At 49.3% G+C, this 20758-nt stretch overlaps 1 protein-coding gene across 1 annotated transcript in view; it reads right to left on the bottom strand.

Annotated features, from left to right (window-relative positions):
• The window catches only part of ALDH4A1 (aldehyde dehydrogenase 4 family member A1), a 31343-nt gene extending 14314 nt beyond the window's left edge, over window positions 1–17029 (bottom strand). Inside the window, exons 1-10 of the mRNA XM_083628747.1 lie at window positions 16638–17029; window positions 13248–13341; window positions 11838–11930; window positions 10509–10556; window positions 10009–10164; window positions 8161–8310; window positions 6884–6958; window positions 5139–5326; window positions 3983–4056; window positions 2284–2480 (exon numbers count right to left, since the gene is read on the bottom strand). Of these exons, the coding sequence (XP_083484873.1) occupies window positions 2284–2480; window positions 3983–4056; window positions 5139–5326; window positions 6884–6958; window positions 8161–8310; window positions 10009–10164; window positions 10509–10556; window positions 11838–11930; window positions 13248–13341; window positions 16638–16678 (1116 nt within the window). The 5' untranslated portion in view covers window positions 16679–17029. The remainder of the gene's footprint in view (window positions 1–2283; window positions 2481–3982; window positions 4057–5138; window positions 5327–6883; window positions 6959–8160; window positions 8311–10008; window positions 10165–10508; window positions 10557–11837; window positions 11931–13247; window positions 13342–16637) is intronic.
• Between the last annotated feature and the right edge of the window lie 3729 nt (window positions 17030–20758).

Raw genomic sequence — 20758 nt, 5'->3', positions numbered from 1 at the left:
CTCCCTGCTTATTTAACTTATATGCAGAATTCATCATGCGAAAGGCTGGGCTGGATGAATCCGAAGCCAGAATTAAGATTGCCGGAAGAAATATCAACAACCTCAGATATGCAGATGACACAACCTTGATGGCAGAAAGTGAGGAGGAATTAAAGAACCTTTTATTGAGGGTGAAAGAGGAGAGCGCAAAATATGGTCTGAAGCTCAATATCAAAAAAACGAAGATCATGGCCACTGGTCCCATCACCTCCTGGCAAATAGAAGAGGAAGAAATGGAGGCAGTAAGAGATTTTACTTTCTTGGGCTCCATGATCACTGCAGATGGTGACAGCAGTCACGAAATTAAAAGACACCTGCTTCTTGGGAGAAAAGCAATGACAAACCGAGACACCATCTTAAAAAGTAGAGGCATCACCTTGCCAACAAAGGTCCGTATAGTTAAAGCTATGGTTTTCACAGTAGTGATGTATGGAAGTGAGAGCTGGACCATAAAGAAGGCTGATCGCCAAAGAATTGATGCTTTTGAATTATGGTGCTGGAGGAGACTCTTGAGAGTCCCATGGACTGCAAGAAGATCAAACCTATCCATTCTGAAGGAAATCAGCCCTGAGTGCTCACTGGAAGGACAGATCCTGAAGCTGAGCTTCCAATACTTTGGCCACCTCATGAGAAGAGAAGACTCCCTGGAAAAGACCCTGATGTTGGGAAAGATGGAGGGCACAAGGAGAAGGGGACGACAGAGGATGAGATGGTTGGATGGTGTTCTTGAAGCTACCAGCATGAGTTTGATCAAACTGCGGGAGGCAGTGGAAGACAGGAGTGCCTGGCGTGCTCTGGTCCATGGGGTCACGAAGAGTCAGACACGACTAAACGACTAAACAACAACAACAACAAGTCTGTTATGGGTGCTGAGAATTGTTCTTCCCCACACAGAGCTACAGTTCCCAGCACTCTGTGAATGTTCTCAATGAAGACACGAATCACAGAGCATGAGATTTGGATGGGGAAGGGATCTAGGTTCAACCCTCGCTATCTATGGCTGGAAGGGGAGCCACCACATGTTTTGGGGACCCCTCCTGTTTTTGTGACCGCTTGCAATATTGTGCTCAGACGTTGTGAGCCGCCCTGCAGCCTTGACCCAGGCCAATGGCCCAAGTAGCCCAGCTGCCCCAAAGGGGAAACCTGCAAGTGGGATCTAGGAGCAAGGGCCCTCTCTCTCCTCCTGTGTTTTCCAGAAACTGGGACTCGGAAGCATCTCGGCCTCTGACTGTGGAGCCAGAGAACTGCCACCATGGCTAGTAAGGTAAAGGTAAAGGTAAAGGGAGCCCTGACCATTAGGTCCAGTCGTGGCCAACTCTGGGGTTGCGGCGCTCATTTCGCTTCACTGGCCGAGGGAGCTGGTGTACAGCTTCCGGGTCATGTGGCCAGCATGACTAAGCCACTTCTGGCAAACCAGAGCAGCGCACGGAAACGCCGTTTACCTTCCCACCGGAGCGGTACCTATTTATCTACTTGCACTTGACGTGCTTTCGAACTGCTAGGTTGGCAGGAGCAGGGACCGAGCAACGGGAGCTCACCCCATCACGGGGATTCAAACCGCCGACCTTCTGATCGGCAAGCCCTAGGCTCTGTGGTTTAACCCACAGCACCACCCGCGTCCCACCACCATGGCTAGTAGCCATCAATAGCTTTCTGAAGAAAAAAAGGGGGGTGGCAAAAGGCAGTGGTTTGTTGGTTTGTTTTTTAATTAGTCTGTTCCGTGCAACCAACCCTTGCCTGTGTAGGCAACAAGTTAATTTCTAATTGCCAGAGAGAGAGAGGAAGTATAATGGTACCTCGGGTTAAGTACTTAATTCATTCCGGAGGTCCGTTCTTAACCTGAAACTGTTCTTAACCTGAAGCACCACTTTAGCTAATGGGGCCTCCTGCTACTGCTGCACCACCAGAGCACAATTTCTGTTCTCATCCTGAAGCAAAGTACTTAACCCGAGGTACTATTTCTGGGTTAGCGGAGTCTGTAACCTGAAGCGTATGTAACCTGAAGCGTATGTAACCCGAGGTACCACTGTACTAAGGACGAAGGAGAGAGTTCTGTAGGGAAAGGGGGTGTCAGGCATTGCGGGGAGGGGGCAGGGATGGTCCCGAAAGCGGGGAGGGGGAAAGCAGGGGATAAAGAGGTGCCTTCAATGGGAATTAGCAGCCAGCCAAGTGCAGCCTCTAATCCCATCAGCCACCCGCTGAGCCGCAAAGCCCCTTCAGCGGGAGAGGAGTCTTCCCACTCACATCGCCCACTTTGATCTTCCGGTGCTCTTCCAGGAGCGCGGCTTTGATGCGGGGCCACAGAGAGTCGGGGGCGTAGAGGCGGGAGCAGGCCGAGCACTTCTGCCCGCCGTACTCGAAGGCCGAGCGCAGGGTCCCGCTCACCACGCTGGGCACGTCCGCCGAGGCATGGACAAAGTGGAAGTTCTTGCCGCCGCACTCTGCGCAGAGGGAGAGAGAGAAGGGAGACATTGGCACGGGAGTTGAGCGGCAGCATGGCGTCGTCTTCCGTGCTTCGTGAGAACGTTGGAAGAGCCCTGCGGATGGATCAGGACCCTGGCCCAGTGTCCTCTTCTCAGAGCGGCCAGCCAGGTACCCTGAGCATGACCCGAGTCCAGCGGCGACACTCTCCTACAGTTTCTGGGAGCTGAAATCCTCTCTCTCTCACACACACACCCTAATCAAACACTGAATTGCTGCTTGTTTTTTATATAATTTTATGTTGCGGTCGTGACGCTCTGCTATGTTATCATCATATGCAAAACCGCTTTGCGGCTCAGGCAAGTGAAAAGCAGCACTGAAATACAGTTGTACCTTGGAAGTCGAACGGAATCCGTTCCGGAAGTCCGTTCAACTTCCAAAATGTTCAGATACCAAAGCACAGCTTCCGATTGGCTGCAGGAAGCCCCTGCAGCCAATCGGAAGCCCCGCCAGACATTCACAAACCGGAACAGTCACTTCTGGGTTTGCGGCATTCAGGAGCCAAAACGTTCAAGAACTAAGCTGTTCGAAAACCAAGGTACAGTCATACCTCGGGTTACAGACGCTTCAGGTTGCGTTTTTTTGGGTTACAGGCTGCCAAAACCCAGAAGTACCGAAACGGGTGACTTCCGGGTTTCAGCGGTCACACATGCGTAGAAGCGCTAAATCGTGCTTTGCGCATGCGCAGAAGCGCCGAATCGCAACCCACGTGTGCGCAGACGTGCCGCTGCGGGTTGCGAAAGTGCATCCCGCACGGATCACGTTTGCAACCCGAGCATCCACTGTACAGTTGTATAATGAAGGAATGAAAAAATGGCAGAAGTCAACTCGGAGTCTCCGTGCAAACCATCACCTGAATTTCAGCCTTTCAATCCACATGCCTCCCGGAGGTATATAAGAAGACCCCAGCTGGATCAAGCCATCTAGCGCAGCATCCTGTTCTCACAGCGGCCAAACAGATGCCCATTACAGGAAGTCCACAAGCAAAGCTCAAGGACAAGGGTGCTCTCTCCTAAGAGCCTTGAGGGGTGGGGAGAGTTGCTGTTCTGCTCAGGTCCTGCAGCAGCGAGTTCCAAAGGTTCGCTGCACATCGCACAGCGCAGATCTGTTTATTTCTAGCCTGCCTGAGCACTTCATGCATTCACTGAGTGACTAACAACCACAATGGCTACAGCTGGAGGCAGCTATGCTTCTGAATACCAGTTGCTAAACGTGGCAGGATGGGGAGAGGGCTCTGGGGCTCAGATCCTGCTTGGCCTCAGGATCTGAGGCATCAGCTTGGCCACTGTGAGGACAGGATTCTGGGCTAGATGAGCCACGTGTCCTGATCTTGCAGGCTGTTGGTATGTTCTTAGCTCCTCGGGGGAAAGGAGTAAATAACAGCAACTCATGCAAGGAAAAACTCAAGTCTTTCCAGCCTCTGTGGAGAATTGGGGCGGCATCACCCACATCAGATGCTTACCCCCAGCAAGCCGTGGGAAGGTGCGGTACCGATCTAGGTTCTTGGAGACCTGCTTCCAGAGGCGTTTGAAGGTTCTGGAAAGGAGGGGAGGAAAAGAACTTCTCATGATGCAGAATTTCAGAACTCAGGCTCTTCCGAATGTTCGTATGAACAGTGATGTTACACACACACACACATAATCTCTCTTTCGATCTGTCAAGCCTGCCCCTAAACATATTGTATGTGATCCTGGGTTCAATCTCTAGGGGGCTGGACTAGATGTCCCTGTGGAGTCCCTTCCAGCTCTAACAATTCTACAATTCTCAGGGCACCAAATTCTCTGTTTGCCACCAGCCAGCCGCTTAATTTCTGGCAGAGGCTGCATCAGCAGATTCTCTTTCTCCCTCCCATTACAATTTGCTGTTTTCTGGGGCGAGCGGGAGTTGCCATTTCCACCCCGGCCTGACCCCCCTCTCCTGCAATCTCTGGCTCTCAGAAGACTGCGAGGCTATTAAAAGCGCCAGCCTCCTCTAAACCTCTGAACGAGCGCCACGCTCGGATGCGCCCCTGCTCCTTAAAAGGTGGGGAGCTCATAAATTAGCGCCGGAGTGTGGGACTCCTGGTGTGACAGCATTAGCATTTTTATTGTTTTGAAAAGCAAGAGTTTGGTCACACTTGAAATCAAAAAGAAAAAAAAAGAGGGGAGAGAGAGAGAGAGAACGAAATGAAGTACTTCGGGCTTTGCCTCTCCTGCACTCTGCCACGAACAGGAAGTGTCAACCTATAAACAGGAAGTTGAGCAACCTGTAAACACACCTTCCAGGAAGTATCAGCCAATAAACAGGAAGTTGAGCAACAAGCAAAGACAACTTCCAGGAAGTGTCAGTGTGTAAGCAGGAAGCTCAGCATCCTGTAAACAACTCTTCCAGGAAGTGGTGCCTATAAACAGGAAGTCAAGCATGCTGCAAATTCATCTTGCAGGAAGTATCAGTTTATAAACAGGAAGTTGAGAAACTTGCAAATACAACTTCCAGGAAGTGTCAGTGTGTAAGCAGGAAGCGTAAACAACTCTTCCGGGAAGTGGCAGCCTATGAACAGGAAACTGAACAACCTGTAAACACAACTTCAAATCGGTGGCAGCCTACAAACAGGAGCTCTCCCACCCCTCCTAACTCACGGTACACTGCCGGTGAAGTTCAGCCCACAAAAGTGCTCCGAGGCGGTCACTGTATCGCCAAAAACGGGGCCGTCGGCCGGGATGAACTGGATGACGTTGGGCGGGAGCCCCGCTTCCAAAAGGATCTTGTAGACGGCATAGCTGGACAGCATGGCTGTGTCGCTAGGTTTCCAGAGGACCACGTTCCCCTGGAAGGGGAGAAAGCAAAGGCCACAAAGCAAATCAGGTTTGTCACAGAATCATAGAATTGTAGAGCAGGAAGGGATTCTAGTCCACCTGCCTGCAATGCAATTGGTATTTAGTTAGGACAGTTAAATGGAACCTCCAAGTTCAGGGGCAGTGTACCTGAGAATGCCAGCTGCTTTGCAGAAACAAGGGCAGAGGGCTGTTGCCTTCGTGCCCTGCATTATGGGCTTCCCAGAGGCGTCTGATCAGCTGGCGTGGGAAGCAGGAGGCTGGCTTGACTTTGGGCCTTTGGATGTTCTTAAGTAGCCACTGTGGCATGGAATGGAGCCTTCGTGTACGGGGGCAGTCTATCTCCAAAATGCCAGTCGCTTGGGGACAAGCAGTAGGAGAGGCAAGAATAGGTGGGCTCGCTGCGGTCTCACTCAGCAGGCTGAACACTGAACAGGAAGCTGCCTTATCAGACCAACTGGTACATATACCTCAGTATTGTCTACACTGACTGGCAGCTTCACAAAGAGGACATATCAAGCCTACCTGGAGATGGCAGGGATAAACCCTGCAGCTACGAAAGACTTTCCCAGGTTGAGCCTCACCTCAAAAAGGACACTGTAGAGTTTCAAAAGGTTTCAGAACAGGGCAACTAAAGCGATTGAGTGGGTGGAGAGACTCCCCTGCAACAAAAGGTTACATCATTTGGGACTTTTTAGTTTAGAGCAGGGTTTCCCAAACTTGGGTCTCCAGCTGTTATTGGACTACAACTCCCATCATCCATGTCTAGCAGGACCAGTGGTCATGGATGATGGGAATTGTAGTCCAAAAACAGCTGGAGGCCCAAGTTTGGGAAACCCTGCTCTAAACTAAAAAGTCCCAAATGATGTAACCTTTCATGGCTTTGAGAAAAAGCAAGGAAGAGGGGGCATGATAGAAGTTTACAAATTTGTGCGTGGCATGGAGAAAGCGGAGAGAGAAAATATTTCTCCCTCTCTCATAACACTAGAACTCCTCCAATGCAGCCGAACATTGGAAGATAAAAGAAATAACTTCTTCATGCAGCGTATAAACTATGGAACTGCCTGCCACAGGAGGCAGTGATGGCTACCAACCTCTATTTTTGCGGAAAACTACAGGAGGGGAGAAGGCCCTTGCGCTTGAGGGACTAGTTGGGACAGTGGCCTGATTATTCCTAAATTCTTACGTTCTTGAATTTGAGAGATTTGGATAGGTGCTTTTGTCCCTAACCCACTCTCCTCCCCGTCTCAGGATTGCCTAGCAAACTTTGAGGAAGTTTCCTAGTTTTAAAAAAAGACTTTTTTAAAAAAAATGTCCAGAGGATGGTGAGGGGAGGGAGGGTGATGTTTAAGAACTGGAACGCTTTCCCTGTGAGATGCTCAGCAGGCAGCAGGAGGGACCCCCTCTGGTGTTCAAAAAGCACAGGGCCGGGTGTAGAAATACGTGCTGCACAGAGGGGGGAGGGGGGAGAAACACTTCTCCCCAAAACTCCCCCTGCCACTGGCTGGTGGGGGGAGGACAAAACACCAGCCCCCCCCCCGATTACTCACCATCAAAGCAGGAGCTCCTGCCAGGTTCCCTCCGATGGCGGTGAAGTTGAAGGGGGAGACGGCAGCAACGAAACCCTGCAGGAGTAGGGAAAAAAGGATGAATTAGGACCGTGGAATAAGCAGCCACGGAAGAGTTTCTCGGGGGGGGGAGGCGCGAGCGATTGAGCGAGCGAATGAGCCCACAAAAGCGTCTGTAGCATCTGTTTTTTTAAAAATATGCACAGGGCTGCAGCTCCCTGAGAAACTTTGCTTTCATTAAAAAAAACAAACACCACAGCCCTGCAAAGCTTCTAGCCCTCATTGTGCACAGGCGAGCTTGAAACCATGCAGAAGTCAGAAAAGGTGGGTGGGCGGGACTAATAAGATGGTCAGAAGTTGGGGGGGCAAACGTCTTCTCGCCATTTAGCAAAGCGTTTATTCATTCATTCATTCATTCATTCATTCATTCATACCCCGCCCATCTGGCTAGGTTTCCCCAGCCACTCTGGGCGGCTTCCAACAAAAGATTAAAATACAGTGGTCTGTTAAACATTAAACGCTTCCCTGAACAGGGCTGCCTTCAGATGCCTTCTAAAAGTGAGATAGTTGTTTATTTCCTTGACATCTGATGGGAGGGCGTTCCACAGGGCGGGTGCCACTACCGAGAAGGCCCTCTGCCTGGTTCCCTGTAACTTGGCTTCTCGCAGCGAGGGAACCACCAGAAGGCCCTCAGCGCTGGACCTCAGTGTCCGGGCTGAACGATGGGGGTGAAGATGCTTCTTCAGGTATTCTGGGCCGAGGCCGTTTAGGGCTTTCAAGGTCAGCACCAACACTTTGAATTGTTCTTGGAAACGTACTGGGAGCCAGTGTAGATCTTTCAGGACCGGTGTTATGTGGTCTTGGTGACCACTCCCAGTCACCAGTCTAGCTGCCGCATACTGGATTATTTGCAGTTTCCGGATCACCTTCAAAGGTAGCCCCACGTAGTGCGCATTGCAGTAGTCCAAGCAAAAGATAACCAGAGCATGCACCACTCTGTCGAGACAGTCTGCGGGCAGATAGGGTCTCAGCCTGCATACCAGATGGAGCTGGTAAACAGCTGCCCTGGACACAGAACTGACCTGCGCCTCCATGGATTGTTGTCTTTATGATCATAGAATTACAGAGTTGGAAGGAACCCTCAAGGATTTTCTGGTCCAACTCGCCCCCCCCCCCGCCCCCGCAGTCACAATGGTCTCTATCCTGACTGTCGCATACAGGGTACCCCACCCCAGGGGGGAACAACCTTTGTGCCCTACCTCCAGCCCCCTATAGATCATGCTGTTGGTACTGGGGGGAACACTGAGCGGCTGCTGTTCCTCCAGCTCCACAGCGTATTTGGCATTGAAACGGAAGAAGTCGATGAGCTCCGCAGCCGCGTCAATCTCCGCCTGGATGACGGTCTTTGCCTGGTTTAAAGAAACAAAACTTTCCAAAGCTGCCATTCTCCCAAGTTCATGTTCGGTCCCTTATCCACATGGGCCTCTGCTTCCCTCCCCTTAACGCAGAGCTACCACATAATACGCGTTCAGCGTTCGTAAAAAATGAGCAGAACAATGAAATTACAGTGGTACCTCGGATTAAGTACTTAATTTGTTCCGGAAGTCCGTTCTTAACCTGAAACTGTTCTTAACCTTAACCATATTTCGGATCTTGAACCATATTTCGGATCTTGAAATATGGGTCCCCCCAACAAAATTTTAAATTTGGCTTTGTAATTCGGAATTTATGTGATGTGATTTAATTTGATGTGATTGGCCAGTTAATAAAAATTACTTTAAAAAAAAAGAAGAAACTATGCTTAACCTGAAGCACCACTTTAGCTAATGGGGCCTCCTGCTGCTGCTGCTGCTGTGCCGCCGGAGCACGATTTCTGTTCTCATCCTGAAGCAAAGTTCTTAACCCGAGGTACTATTTTTGGGTTAGCGGAGTCTGTAACCTGAAGTGTCTGTAACCCGAGGTACCACTGTATTACTTTTTTAAAAAAAGAAAAGCTAAAATCAAACATTTGAAACACTGGGGGGAAAATAACAAAAAGCAACAAGGTGTTAAAAATCGGGTCAAAACCCTCACATGCATTTGACGCGTCTGGATCAGCTTTGCCTAATCAAAAACATTTTCAGCAGGCACCAGAAAGTGTATGGTGAAGATGCTTGTCCAGTGTCAAGGGGCAGGGAGTTCCAAAGTCTAGGTGCTAATAGATTGAGTTTCTTTTCTTTTGCAATCATACAATCCAAGGACTGTAGAGTTGGAAGGAACTGCCAAGGGTCAACCCCCTGCAATCAAGCAGTACAGTGGTACCTCGGGTTAAGTACTTAATTTGTTCCGGAGGTCCGTTCTTAACCTGAAACTGTTCTTAACCTGAAGCACCCCTTTAGCTAATGGGGCCTCCTGCTGCTGCTGCGCCGCCGGAGCACGATTTCTGGTTGGCAGGAGCAGGGACCGAGCAACAGGAGCTCACCCCGTCTCAGGGATTCAAACCACCGACCTTTTGATTGGCAAGCCCTAGGCTCTGTGGTTTAACCCACAGCGCCACCTGCGTCCCACCACCATGGCTAGTAGCCATCAAAAGCTTTCTGAAGAAAAAGGGGGGGGATGGCAAAAGGCAGTGGTTTTTTTGGTTTTAATTAGTCTGTTCTGTGTGATCAACCCTTTCCTATGCAGGAAACAATTTCTAATTGCCAGAGAGAGAGAGAAGAGAATGTACAGTGGTACCTCAAGTTAAGTACTTAATTCGTTCCGGAGGTCCATTCTTAACCTGAAACTGTTCTTAACCTGAAGCACCACTTTAGCTAATGGTGCCTCCTGCTGCCTCCGCGCTACTGGAGAACAATTTCTGTTCTCATCCTGAAACAAATTACTTAACCCAAGGTACTATTTCTGGATTAGCGGAGTCTGTAACCTGAAGCGTCTGTAACCCGAGGTACCACTGTATATAAAATTTTAGTAAAAATAAATAAATAAATGATATTGCTTCTTCTTTCAGATTTTTGTTTCTAACTCAACACAGCCCACGGGAAGGCAGAGGAGGGTCCCAACCACAGAAACATCTCCCAGAAACCCTTGCACAGCCTGCTGGGATTTTAGACCCGTGACACACCACACACCTGTCCCACCATGGTCTTGGCCAAGATTTCCGCCCTCCTGGGACCGCTCAGCAGGTCAGCCGCTTTGAAAAATATCTCTGCACGGTCCTGGACAGGCCGCAGGTCCCATTCTCTTCGGGCGGCCACAGCGGCGTTGATGGCCTTGTTCAGCAAGTCCTGGTTGGCAGGGAAGATAACAGGGGAGGTTTATAAGAATTAAATGCAGTTTGGAGAGAACAGAAAGAGAGAATAACTCCCTCGGCTGTGCGATGCAAACAGCACCAGCGGCACTCCCTGCCACAGGACAGCAGCATTCATCTGTGTACTGGATGGTGGGGAGTTTTGCACCCTGCTGGTGGGCCAACCAGAGGCATCTGATTGGCCGTCGTGGGAAGTAAGAGAGGGACTGTAGCTCAATGGGTAGAGCATGCAGGAAATCCCATTTCTGCCACCAGGAAACTATCCGTGCCCAAGCAGCACATCTGCCTCCAGACACAGCTTCCGACGAAGGCGCTGCTCACCTTATCTGCATAGCAGTATTTGGCCACTTTGTGGGAATGGTTGAAAGGCTGAAAAAGAAAAAGAAAGGTCACAGTGATCCATGTGACAGTCACCTCCAGGCCTGACTACTGTAATTCGCTCTACGTGGGGCTGCCCTTGAAGCTGTCCCAGAAACTCCAGCGGGTGCAGAATGCTGCAGCGAGACTCCTCACAGGGTCTCTGCCATGGGAGCATATTCACCCAGTGGAGTACAGGGTCAGATTTAAGGTGCTGGTTTTGACCTTTAAAGCCCTTCACGGCCTCAGACCCTCGTACCTACAGGACCGCCTCTCCCGGTATGCCCCACGGAGAGCCTCAAGGTCCATAAATAGCAACACCCTAGAGGTCCCGGGCCCTAAGGAAGTTAGATTAGCTTCAACCAGAGCCAGGGCTTTTTCAACACTGGCTTCGGCCTGGTGGAACGCACTGCCTCATGGGACCAGGGCCCTGCAGGATCTGATTTCTTTCTGCAGGACCTGTAAGACAGAGTTGTTCCGCCTAGCCTTTGGCTTGGAGCCAATTTGATTCCCTCCCCCTCTTTCTTTTTTCCTTTCTCCTCCTGTGATGAGGCTGCATTTTAATATTTTAATGTTGTATTTTAAGCTTGTTTTTAGGTTGTATTCATTCAACTTGTTTTTATTATTGGTTGTTAGCCATCCTGAGACCAGCCTTGGCTGGGGAGGGTGGGGTATATATAAAATTTATTATTATTATTATTATTATTGGTGGTCCTTATAGTAACGTTCTGCCCGTCTACTCAGAAGCCAGCCCCGTCTCCCAAGGTTCGATGGGATTTACTCCCAGGTAAGTTTATATAGGATAGCAGTAGTCTTAGCTAGGAATAAAGCCCATTGGCATTCCAGAAGATATTTCAAGGAATATTTCAAGCTCATATCAAGGGCTACCCAGGTAGCAACTAATCCCAACAAGATTTTCTTTCATTAGATTTATATCCCGCCTTTTTCTCCAGGGTGTTCAAGGGGTGTACATAGTTCCTCCCTGCCCTCACTTAAACCCAGCAACAACCCTGCAAGATAGGCAAAAGCAGCAACTGGCCCCCAAGGTCCCCACAGAGAGTTTTATGGCTGAGTCAGGATTTGAACCCGGGTCTCCCAGGTCCTAGCCTGACACTCAAACCACTACATCGCCACAGGCTCCAGCGACAGAGAGGTTATCCTTCCCAAACAAAATCTAAAAACAAAATCTCGACAGCTTAGTGATTTTGGGAAGTGGAGGGAAAATTCATCAAAGGCTATATCAGGCCACTAACAAAATATAAATATAAGCGGAAGTTTGCCAATGGAACTCACCGAGACTTGATACCTCACATCGGCCGTCCACACGTCCTCTCCTCCGACGACACACGGGATGGATTCGGTCTTGCCTTTCAAGTCATTTAGAGCCTACAGAAAGAGTAAGTTTGAAGAGTTAAGTTTTCCTTTAGAGCCTTCCCTAAGGAATTGCTCCCCTCTCGTTACAAAATGGGGGTCCCTATCCATATTCCCTTCTGGGGCTCACATGCCAGTGGTGAAAAATGAGAGGAGTAATGGAAGCAACTTCAAAATCAGGCTGGTTTCTTCACAGACTCGCACACCCCTCTCTATCTCCCATCCAGGCAAGAAAGAGGCATTATCAAGGATAATCATAATCATAATCAAGGATACATTTCCAATGAGGCAAAAGGGTTCAAAGGGTGTGTGAACAAGGTCCAGAGGGCAGTGCAGCCTGGAGAGAAGGGATTTTGTCTGGGAGAGTCCTGGGAGCCAGACAGAGAGGTGTGGATCCCTTTTCCAGATTTGCCATTCCCCTGCTACAGAGCCCTGCCGCTGCCCCTTGAAACAACTCCACCCATTTTTCCTTGCTGCTCCCATATTCCTGGAACCCCCACCCAGGACCCCACATATCTCTCTCTCCCACTCCTCAGACCAGGAAAGGAGAACAGCCAAGGTCCTCCAGACATGGTTGGACTCTTCCATCAGCCCCAACTAGCGCGGCCAATGGTCAAGGGCGGTGATGGGGGCTGGAGCCCAATCACATCTCGAGGGCCACAGGTTCCCCATCCCTGCATTAAGAGAAGGCAGAGCTGTGATTGAGTTAGCTGGGGCAGTGACGGTCAAGTGATGGTCTTGCTCAGGAATGAGGAAACTGTGGGCCCTCCAGAGGTTGGTAGACTCGAACTCCTATCAAGTCGCAGCCAGCATGACCAACCATCAGGGATAATGGGAGCAGTGTTCGAAATTAGATTGGCGCTTGCTTTTGGCGAGTGTGCAGATGATTGGTGGCTTTGTGGATGTGCGTGCGACTGGCTGTGGCAGTCCTGTGGGGGAGCAATTTTCAAGAAGTCTAGGCAATTCCCCCCGAAAAAGTTCAGCAACTGCGGGCAATCCCCTCCCCAAAAAAGCTCAACAACTCTGGGCAATCTCCCCCCATTTTCTCAATTTTTAGTCTTATACACGGGGGCATGTTATACATGGAAAAATACAGTAGCTGGGGGCAGTAAAGGCAAGTGATGGTCTAGTTTAGGGATGGGGGAACTGTGGGCCTTCCAGATGTTGCTAGACTTCCCATCAGCCGTGGCAGCAACATCTGGAGGGCAAAGGCTTCCCCATTCCGGCATTAAAAGAAGGCAGAGTTGTGACGGAGGCAGTGAGGGGCAGTAAAGGCAAGTGATGGTCAAGTTCAGCGATTCCCAAATTGCGTATATCTCCTCTATGCAATACCTTCTGGAGAGCTGCTCGTTCGGGGCTGCCGGACTTGAATGCCAAAATGGGTTCGTTGGCCACCTCTGCAGTGGCTCGGTGCTGCCATCGCAGCCTGGTAGCGGGGCAGGTGGGAGAAGGGAGAAAGAAAAGGGAGAAATGTTAGTTCTCGGGTCCCTTTGGGAATTACCCCCTATTAAGCTGCTGGGTCCTTTTACAGAAAGGCCGTGGCGGATGACGGCCACAGAATGACATCCACAACAGCGCCATAGCTGTCAACTTACAGATTTGAAAATAAGGGACCTCGAAAATAAGGGATCAGCAGCCAAAATAAGGGATTTTCCGAACACAGGTATGTTCAACTTCTGAGCCCCTCCAAGCCAAATGCAGAAAGCCCAGCCAGCAGCCAAACGAAGCCTCAAGCAGTGGTCCCACAGCGCAGCAACCCGGCAAAGGGGATGCAGCAAGGAAAACCACCATGACCTCTCCGCTGGGAAGCGCTGAGCAAAGGCGAGTCTCCAGGCAACGCAGCCGATTTGATCAGCACAAGGCATGCAAGCTCCACCCCCCAGTCGTTCTTAGACTCCTTATTGGGTGAGCAACGCAGCCAAGTAACACAGTTGGAGCTTCCCTCCTCCCTGGCCGGCAGGGAGGGAGGGAGAGGAGCTGCTTCCTTTGAAACCCGGGAAATTTAAGGGACATCATCAATAAAGGACAGCAGCGGGACACAGCGCTGGGATAAGGGACTTTCCCGCCAAATAAGGGACGGTTGACAGCTATGAACAGCGCTAGCAAAAGATCTTGCTACAGGGAGGCTGCCACTGCCAAAGCAGCCTGCCCAGTGTTTTGGCCTTCAGTCCAAAGTTCAACAGTTTGTTCAGCATGCTGTAGCTGGACCAGTGCGTCTTGGTGCAAAGTTTGACATTCTTCTCTGCACCGGGCCGGCGAGCCAGCTCAAATTTTCTTTAAGAACTTTAGGGCAAGTGCAGTTGGAGAGACATGGGGAAAGCAGACTGGCTGGGTGTGTTTACTTTCCTAAGATGGTGGCTTTGCCGGTCTGTTATCTCATGCAAGTGCTGATAAAATCCAAGCCCTCATTAGCTGCGATAAGGAAAGGAAAGGTGCGAGGCAGATAGAGATAACAGGACTGTGGGACTGTTGGAATTACCAGGAATCTATGTCAGCGGAAGGCAAGAGATAGACTTAAGAATTAAGGGCCTCTGGATGTTGCTGAACTACAACTCCCGGCAGACCCAGCAAGCACAGCCAGCAGTGGTGGGAGTTGTAGTTCAGCTACATCTGAAAGGGGCATAGTAGAAGGTCCCAGATTCAATAACTAGTATCTCTAGCTAGGGCTGGGATTCCCCCTGCCTGAAACCCTGGAGAGCTGCTGCCAGTCCGAGTAGACAGCACTGAACTAAATGGGCAAATGATTTGAGTTGGTAAGACCACACCAAAATTGCGATGTTTCCATTTGGGAATGGGAACTATTGCCCTGTTGCTAACTTTTTAAATATTTTATTTAATTTTTATTTCAGTCTGAATTTTAAAAAACAACACAAGTGTGTCTTTTAAAAAAATCACATATCGTTTTTACCACCTCAAGGACCTGATCGCCTTAGGGTGAAGGTTGGGTATAGTAATTATCACTAATAATGAATTTAGCAGAAAAGCCAGGGATCAGCATTTTAATTTAAAGCCTATAAATAATTCTTTTCCAAATAAGTTAAGGGAAGCACTCTGAAGGGCAAAAATGCAGAAGTTCTCCTCCTGCAGTTTAATTTTTAAGAGGTCGAATCATTTTTTAACCTGCCACTGAAGTTCTTTTGCTGGTGGGGGGAGAGAGAGAAAAAATTCCACTTGCTGACGACAGGCCAGAAAATTTCATCAGAGCAGCCACCCGACCTCTGTCAAAGTTCTTGCCTTGAAGCTCCTTGCAAAATCTTTGACTGCCTAGGGAGAAAGGGAAATACACCTAACAACCCCTCCCCCAAGTCTGTTTTTTTCCAGGTTATCTGAATTTGGGGAAATTGCTCTGTTCGGGCATGGTCAAAGTCTCAGAAAGCGAAAGGCTTCTGGAGATAAAAAGAGAGGAACTGGGTGCTTGTCCCAGGAGATAAATACTATGGGTTAGTTTTACCCAGATTAGGCCTACTGAAATTAATGGTCTCAAGTTTGCCAATGTCCATCAAGTTTATGAGTTTACTCAAAGGAAGGCTAATGTTAGAAACAACTCAATAAATGCAGATCTCAATCCCCTGCTACCACCCGCCAATAGAATGTTTACTGACAGTTTGAAATTGCAAATCCTTACAACAGCACAAGAAAGTAAGATCCAGGAGACAAAAAGAGATCATGGCTGAAATCCTAACCATGTATACATAAATGTCCCATTGAAATGAATGGAGCGTAACTCACAGGTTAAGTGAAGTTAGGCTTGCAGGAAGGGGCCCTTACGTTAGGAATCAGTAGAAGGGGGCTATTCATTGAGGAATGAATAGAAAAGTAGTTCCTGGGGAGCCTACTAGGAGGTTCCCTACCCCCCCCCCAAAAGTAGAAAGGACTGCCCAGTTTTGATCTTCGTTTACTGGAGGGGTACTTTTGCAGGCAGGGAAGGAGGTTACTCCAGAGATACCCCTAGAACTAAGGGCTCCAGACTCCCCACCACCAGCCCGAAGGGTGATCAGATAGTGGCAAGAAGACCTTCCTTTCAAAATGGGGTGGGTCACTTTCAGACTTCTATAAGAAGGGCTCTGCAATACCCAATATAAAAGCCAGCCAGGAAACTACAACTAATCCAGAATGCGACAGCTAGACTGGGAGCGGCCGCCGAGACCATATAGCACCAGTCTTGAAAGACCTACACTGGCTCCCAGTACATTTCTGAGCACAATTCAAAGTGTTGAGCGTCTCCACCCCCATCATTTTGCCCGGACGCTGAGGTCCAGCGCAGAGGGCCTTCTGGCAGTTCCCTCATTGCGAGAAGCAAAGCTACAGGGAACCAGGCAGAGGGCCTTCTTGGTAGTGGCACCCACCCTGTGGAACGCCCTCCCATCAGATGTCAAAGAGAAAAACAACTACCAAACTTTTAGAAGACATCTGAAGGCAGCCCTGTTTAGGGAAGCTTTTAATGTTTAACAGACTACTGTATTTTAATGTTTTGTTGGAAGCCACCCATTTATACCCAGATGGGCTGGGTATAAATAAACTACTACTACTAATATTATTATTATTATTATTATTATTATTATTATTATTATTATTATTATTATATACAGGAGCACAGTTTGCGATGGGGTGGTTTCAGCCTGACTGCCCCACACTTGGAAAATCGGGATTCAAGACAGGAAAGAGAAGATTTGCCCCCCTCCCCAAATAATCTCCCCCTCCCCCCCAATAATCCAAACTCACCCCACCCTGGGTAGCGTTCTCTGTAACAGAGGAAGCAACATCCTACGTATATACACTGTATATAACTCTCTCTTTAGAGGCTTTGCAAAAAGGAATCCCAAACTGGGAGCAAAGCACGCATGGAAAGGGGTAACCCCTCCCTGTTCCTTAATTTGGAATGGACCATTCTCTTAGCAATGCGGGGGAGGATATCTGCATTACCCCCCCCCAGAGAAGAACAACCCATTACGCATTGCTACAGAACATAGCTCCGAAAAGTATTTTTGTTATGTATATTTTCTCAGCAGAGTTCAGCCTCAAATATCCCTAGCTGAAAGTATCTATATTTAGATTCTTCCTTTGCCCCCCTCCAAAGAAAGGCAAGTAGGCTAACCCAATGCTCTTCGGAAAACGGGGAGGGAGCCGCGGGAACCAACCAGAAGGCGGCACCGCAGAGTTCCGGCCAATCAGACGCCGGCTTCAAGTTGCAACCTTTAAATGAGAGAAGTAAAGGGGAAACGCAGCAAAGATGTCTTAAAGGGGGAATCAGCTAAGAGAGCGGGTGTGGAATTGTGGGGGGCAAACTAAGGAATCCTGCAGCATTTCCAGTGCATTCACAAAGGGTTGGATATCGGCCCCAGACCCAAGCAAGCATTTTCCCTTAGTCTGCGGCAGCTGGACCACAGGCAGAAATGCAACCGGTGCAGCTGTCCGTGCTATGAAGATGCATCTAGAGCAGGGGTCAGCAAACTTTTTCAGCAGGGGGCCGGTCCATTGTCCCTCAGACCTTGTGGAGGGCCGGACTATATTTGGGGGGCGGAATATGAACGAATTCCTATGCCCCACAAATAACCCAGAGATGCATTTCTAGTAAAAGCACACATTCTACTCAAGTAAAAACACACTGATTCCCGGACTGTCCGCGGGCTGGATTTAGAAGGCGATTGTAATAAACGTAAATCTGCCCTTATTCCCTTATGGGGGACACAAGAGCCCTTATAGAGTCCTTTGCAGGTTCTTCATCGGTCAGAGAAAATAACAGAGGCCAACCTGAGAATATTGAGAAGCAAAGCCTGATCTTTATTGAACTGTTGCAACAGGGTGCCCCCTTCACATGCAGGAGAAGAAGGACCCAGATCAAAGGTGTGTCCGCCCTTATATAGACATTTTAAATTGCCCGCCTTGGAGTCCAAGACCACCCCCAGAAACATCATACCTACATCACAGAAGGGGTGTAGCTCAAGACCACCACCCCCAGATACATCATACCTACATCACAGAAAGGGTGGTCTACAGCAGAAATCTGAGTGCGTTGTTTCCCTCCTGTCTTTCAGGTTACCTGTTAATGCTTACTTGATTGGATACCCTGGGGAGCCTGGCCCGTCTTTTGTAATGACAAATACTTGGTTCCTGAGCCAGGTCGCAGGCTCACCCTATTCATACACAAACATACCCTTAAGACAGGATTTGTGAACAAAAAGACAATGGAGAGGCTCCCCCACCTCCTCCCTCCTTGCAGAAAACACATTTGAAAATGGTTTCAGAGTGCTACTCCAGACATGTGGTCCACACATCTATGTATGCGCTTGGTTGGTACATTTATGAACGTTTATTATAGATATAAGACCTTAATTTTTTTATTTCACTACCTATGCAGCCTTTCTCAACCTTGGGTTCCCAGATGTTTTTGGCCTACAACTCCCATCATCCCTGACCACTGGTCCTGTGAGCTAGGGATCATGGGAGTTGTAGGCCAGAAACATCTGGGGACCCAAGGTTGAGAACCACTGATAGAGGGAAGAGCTTTCTCTGTGGGATATCTGCGTGGTATTGCTGGAGAACATAAAAAGAGCCCTGCTGGATCAGGCCAAAGGCCCATCCAGTCCAGCATCCTGTTCTCACTGTGGCCAACCAGATAGATGCCCAAAGGGAAGTCTGAGAGCAGGATCTGAGCACAAGAGGCCTCTCTCCTCCTGGGATCCCCAGCAACTACAGTGCAGTTGGGTCAAGAGCTCTTGAGTCGTCATGGGCAGGTTCTACCTCCTGTTAAGAACGGTGCCAGGGACCTTGAAATATTAGTTGCTGGAAATCACAAGCAGGGCTGCTAGTGGTGATGGCTATGTTCTACCTTCTCTGCCATTGGTGGCAGTGTGCTTCTTGCAAGAAAACTGGGGTTGGCTTTTGCAGGCCAACTCCCCATCAAGGGACTTCGGGTCCCCTGAGGTCTGCTATCAGTCAGAGATACAAATGGAGGAAGCAAGGCAAGCTGTTGATCTTTATTGGCCTCTTGCAACAGGGTCCCTTGCCCTGCTCGCTTGCAAGAAGGCGAGGAGCCCAGAACAAAAGCATGTTAAAAATTCCAAACACCTAAATGGCCACCTCCTTCCCTACAGAGCCTTCTGGGTGCTGAAATCAGCAGAGGGGGCCTCTCTTGGTAGTTCCACTGCCCTCAGAAGCTATGGGGGGGTGGCATTCTCGGTGGCACCTTCTGAATTGTGGAACTCCCACCCCCCAGAGGTCCATCAAGTACTTTCATTATGCAGCTTTTATTGTACGCTGAAGACACACTTCTTTGGCCTGGCCTTTTGACACATGAGATGTGTTTTCGGAACGCAGCCCGTTATTTGTTTTAACCATTGTTAATGCTGAATTAGGGGCGCGGGTGGCGCTGTGGCCTAAACCACAGAGCCTAGGGCTTGCCGATCAGAAGGTCACGGTTCGAATCCCTGCGACGGGGTGAGCTCCCGTTGCTCGCTCCCTGCTCCTGCCAACCTAGTAGTTCGAAAGCATGTCAATGTGCAAGTAGATAAATAGGTACCGCTCCGGCGGGAAGGTAAACGGCATTTCTGTGCGCTGCTCTGGTTCGCCAGAAGCAGCTTAGTCAGGGGTCCCTTTACCTTTACTGCTGAATTTTAAGGTTGTTCTAGCCCACCCTGGGGACCTGTTGGCAAAGGGCAGGTAATAAATGAAATAATATTTTCAAGAAATGTGTTGTTGTTTTTTTAAAAAAACTAATTCTGTTTTAAATGAGGTAGTGGAGGCTGAGCAACAAGGAAAGGTGCTCTCGGCGCACAGATCTATCCAGACAGACCATTATCAGCATTACCTTGAAGTGAGCTATTATTAGCATTCTAAGGCTATAAGTAGAAAACAGGGGTAACAGAACACTGCATGATCAATGGGCCTGCTGGAAGTACTAGGAGAAAGTTATATGCAAGTTTCACTTAAAAAAGAAAGCCTGATGACACAGTGAGGGACTGAATACAAGAGGCTTGACGCGGTTGGCACTGTGGCCTCTTGGGCTTGCTGATCGGAAGGTCGCAGTTCAAATCCGTGCAACAGGGTGAGCTCCCGTTCCTCTGTCCCAGCTTCTGCCAGTCTAGAAGTTTGAAAGCACACTAGTGCAAGCAGATAGATAGGTACCACTGCAGCGGGAAGGTAAACAGCGTTTCCATGCGCTCTGGCTTCCATCATGGTGTTTCGTGACCCGGAAAGCTGTCTGTGGACAAACGCCAGCTCCCTCGGCCTGAAAGTGAGATGAGCGCCACAATCCCATAGTCTCCTTTGACTGGACTTAACCATTCAGGGGTTGTTTACCTTTTTACCTTACAAAAGGCTTGAGGGAGAATTGTCCAGTTTTGCAGGATCCTGCGCTCATAAGGGGCAGGTCTTCACAGGCTTCACCTAAGTTGGAAAGAGTTGGTGCAGATCAGTCACTACCAACCTGGTGCCCTCCAGGTGCTTTGAACTGTAATTCCCATCAACACTGGGTGGGGCTGATGGGAGATTTAGTCCACAACACTTACAAGGCACCAGGGTTGGTGGAGCCTGGTGTGCAACACAGAGGATTAACTACAGCCTTGTTCTGTAGCAGCAACATGGGCTTGCTACTACTTGCAGCGTGGAACACTCCATTCCAGGTTCTTACCAGCCTTACACCCTTCCAGGACACTCCATTCCATCCCCCAACTTTCTCCCCCCTACTCCCCAGACAGGCACTCAGTTCTGTGACCACTGAGCATGCTCAGTCTTCACTGGACTAAATTAAGGGTGGGGAACCTCAGGTCCAGGAGCTGAATGAGATCCAAGCCTCAAGCCAAACCACCCCCCAACTCCAACCCTTCTCTACAGCCACTTCCTAG

Source organism: Podarcis filfolensis (assembly GCF_964270895.1).
Source record: "Podarcis filfolensis genome assembly, chromosome: 8".
Taxonomy (NCBI): Eukaryota; Metazoa; Chordata; class Lepidosauria; order Squamata; family Lacertidae; genus Podarcis; species Podarcis filfolensis.
This window is presented reverse-complemented; position numbering and strand designations above follow the sequence as displayed.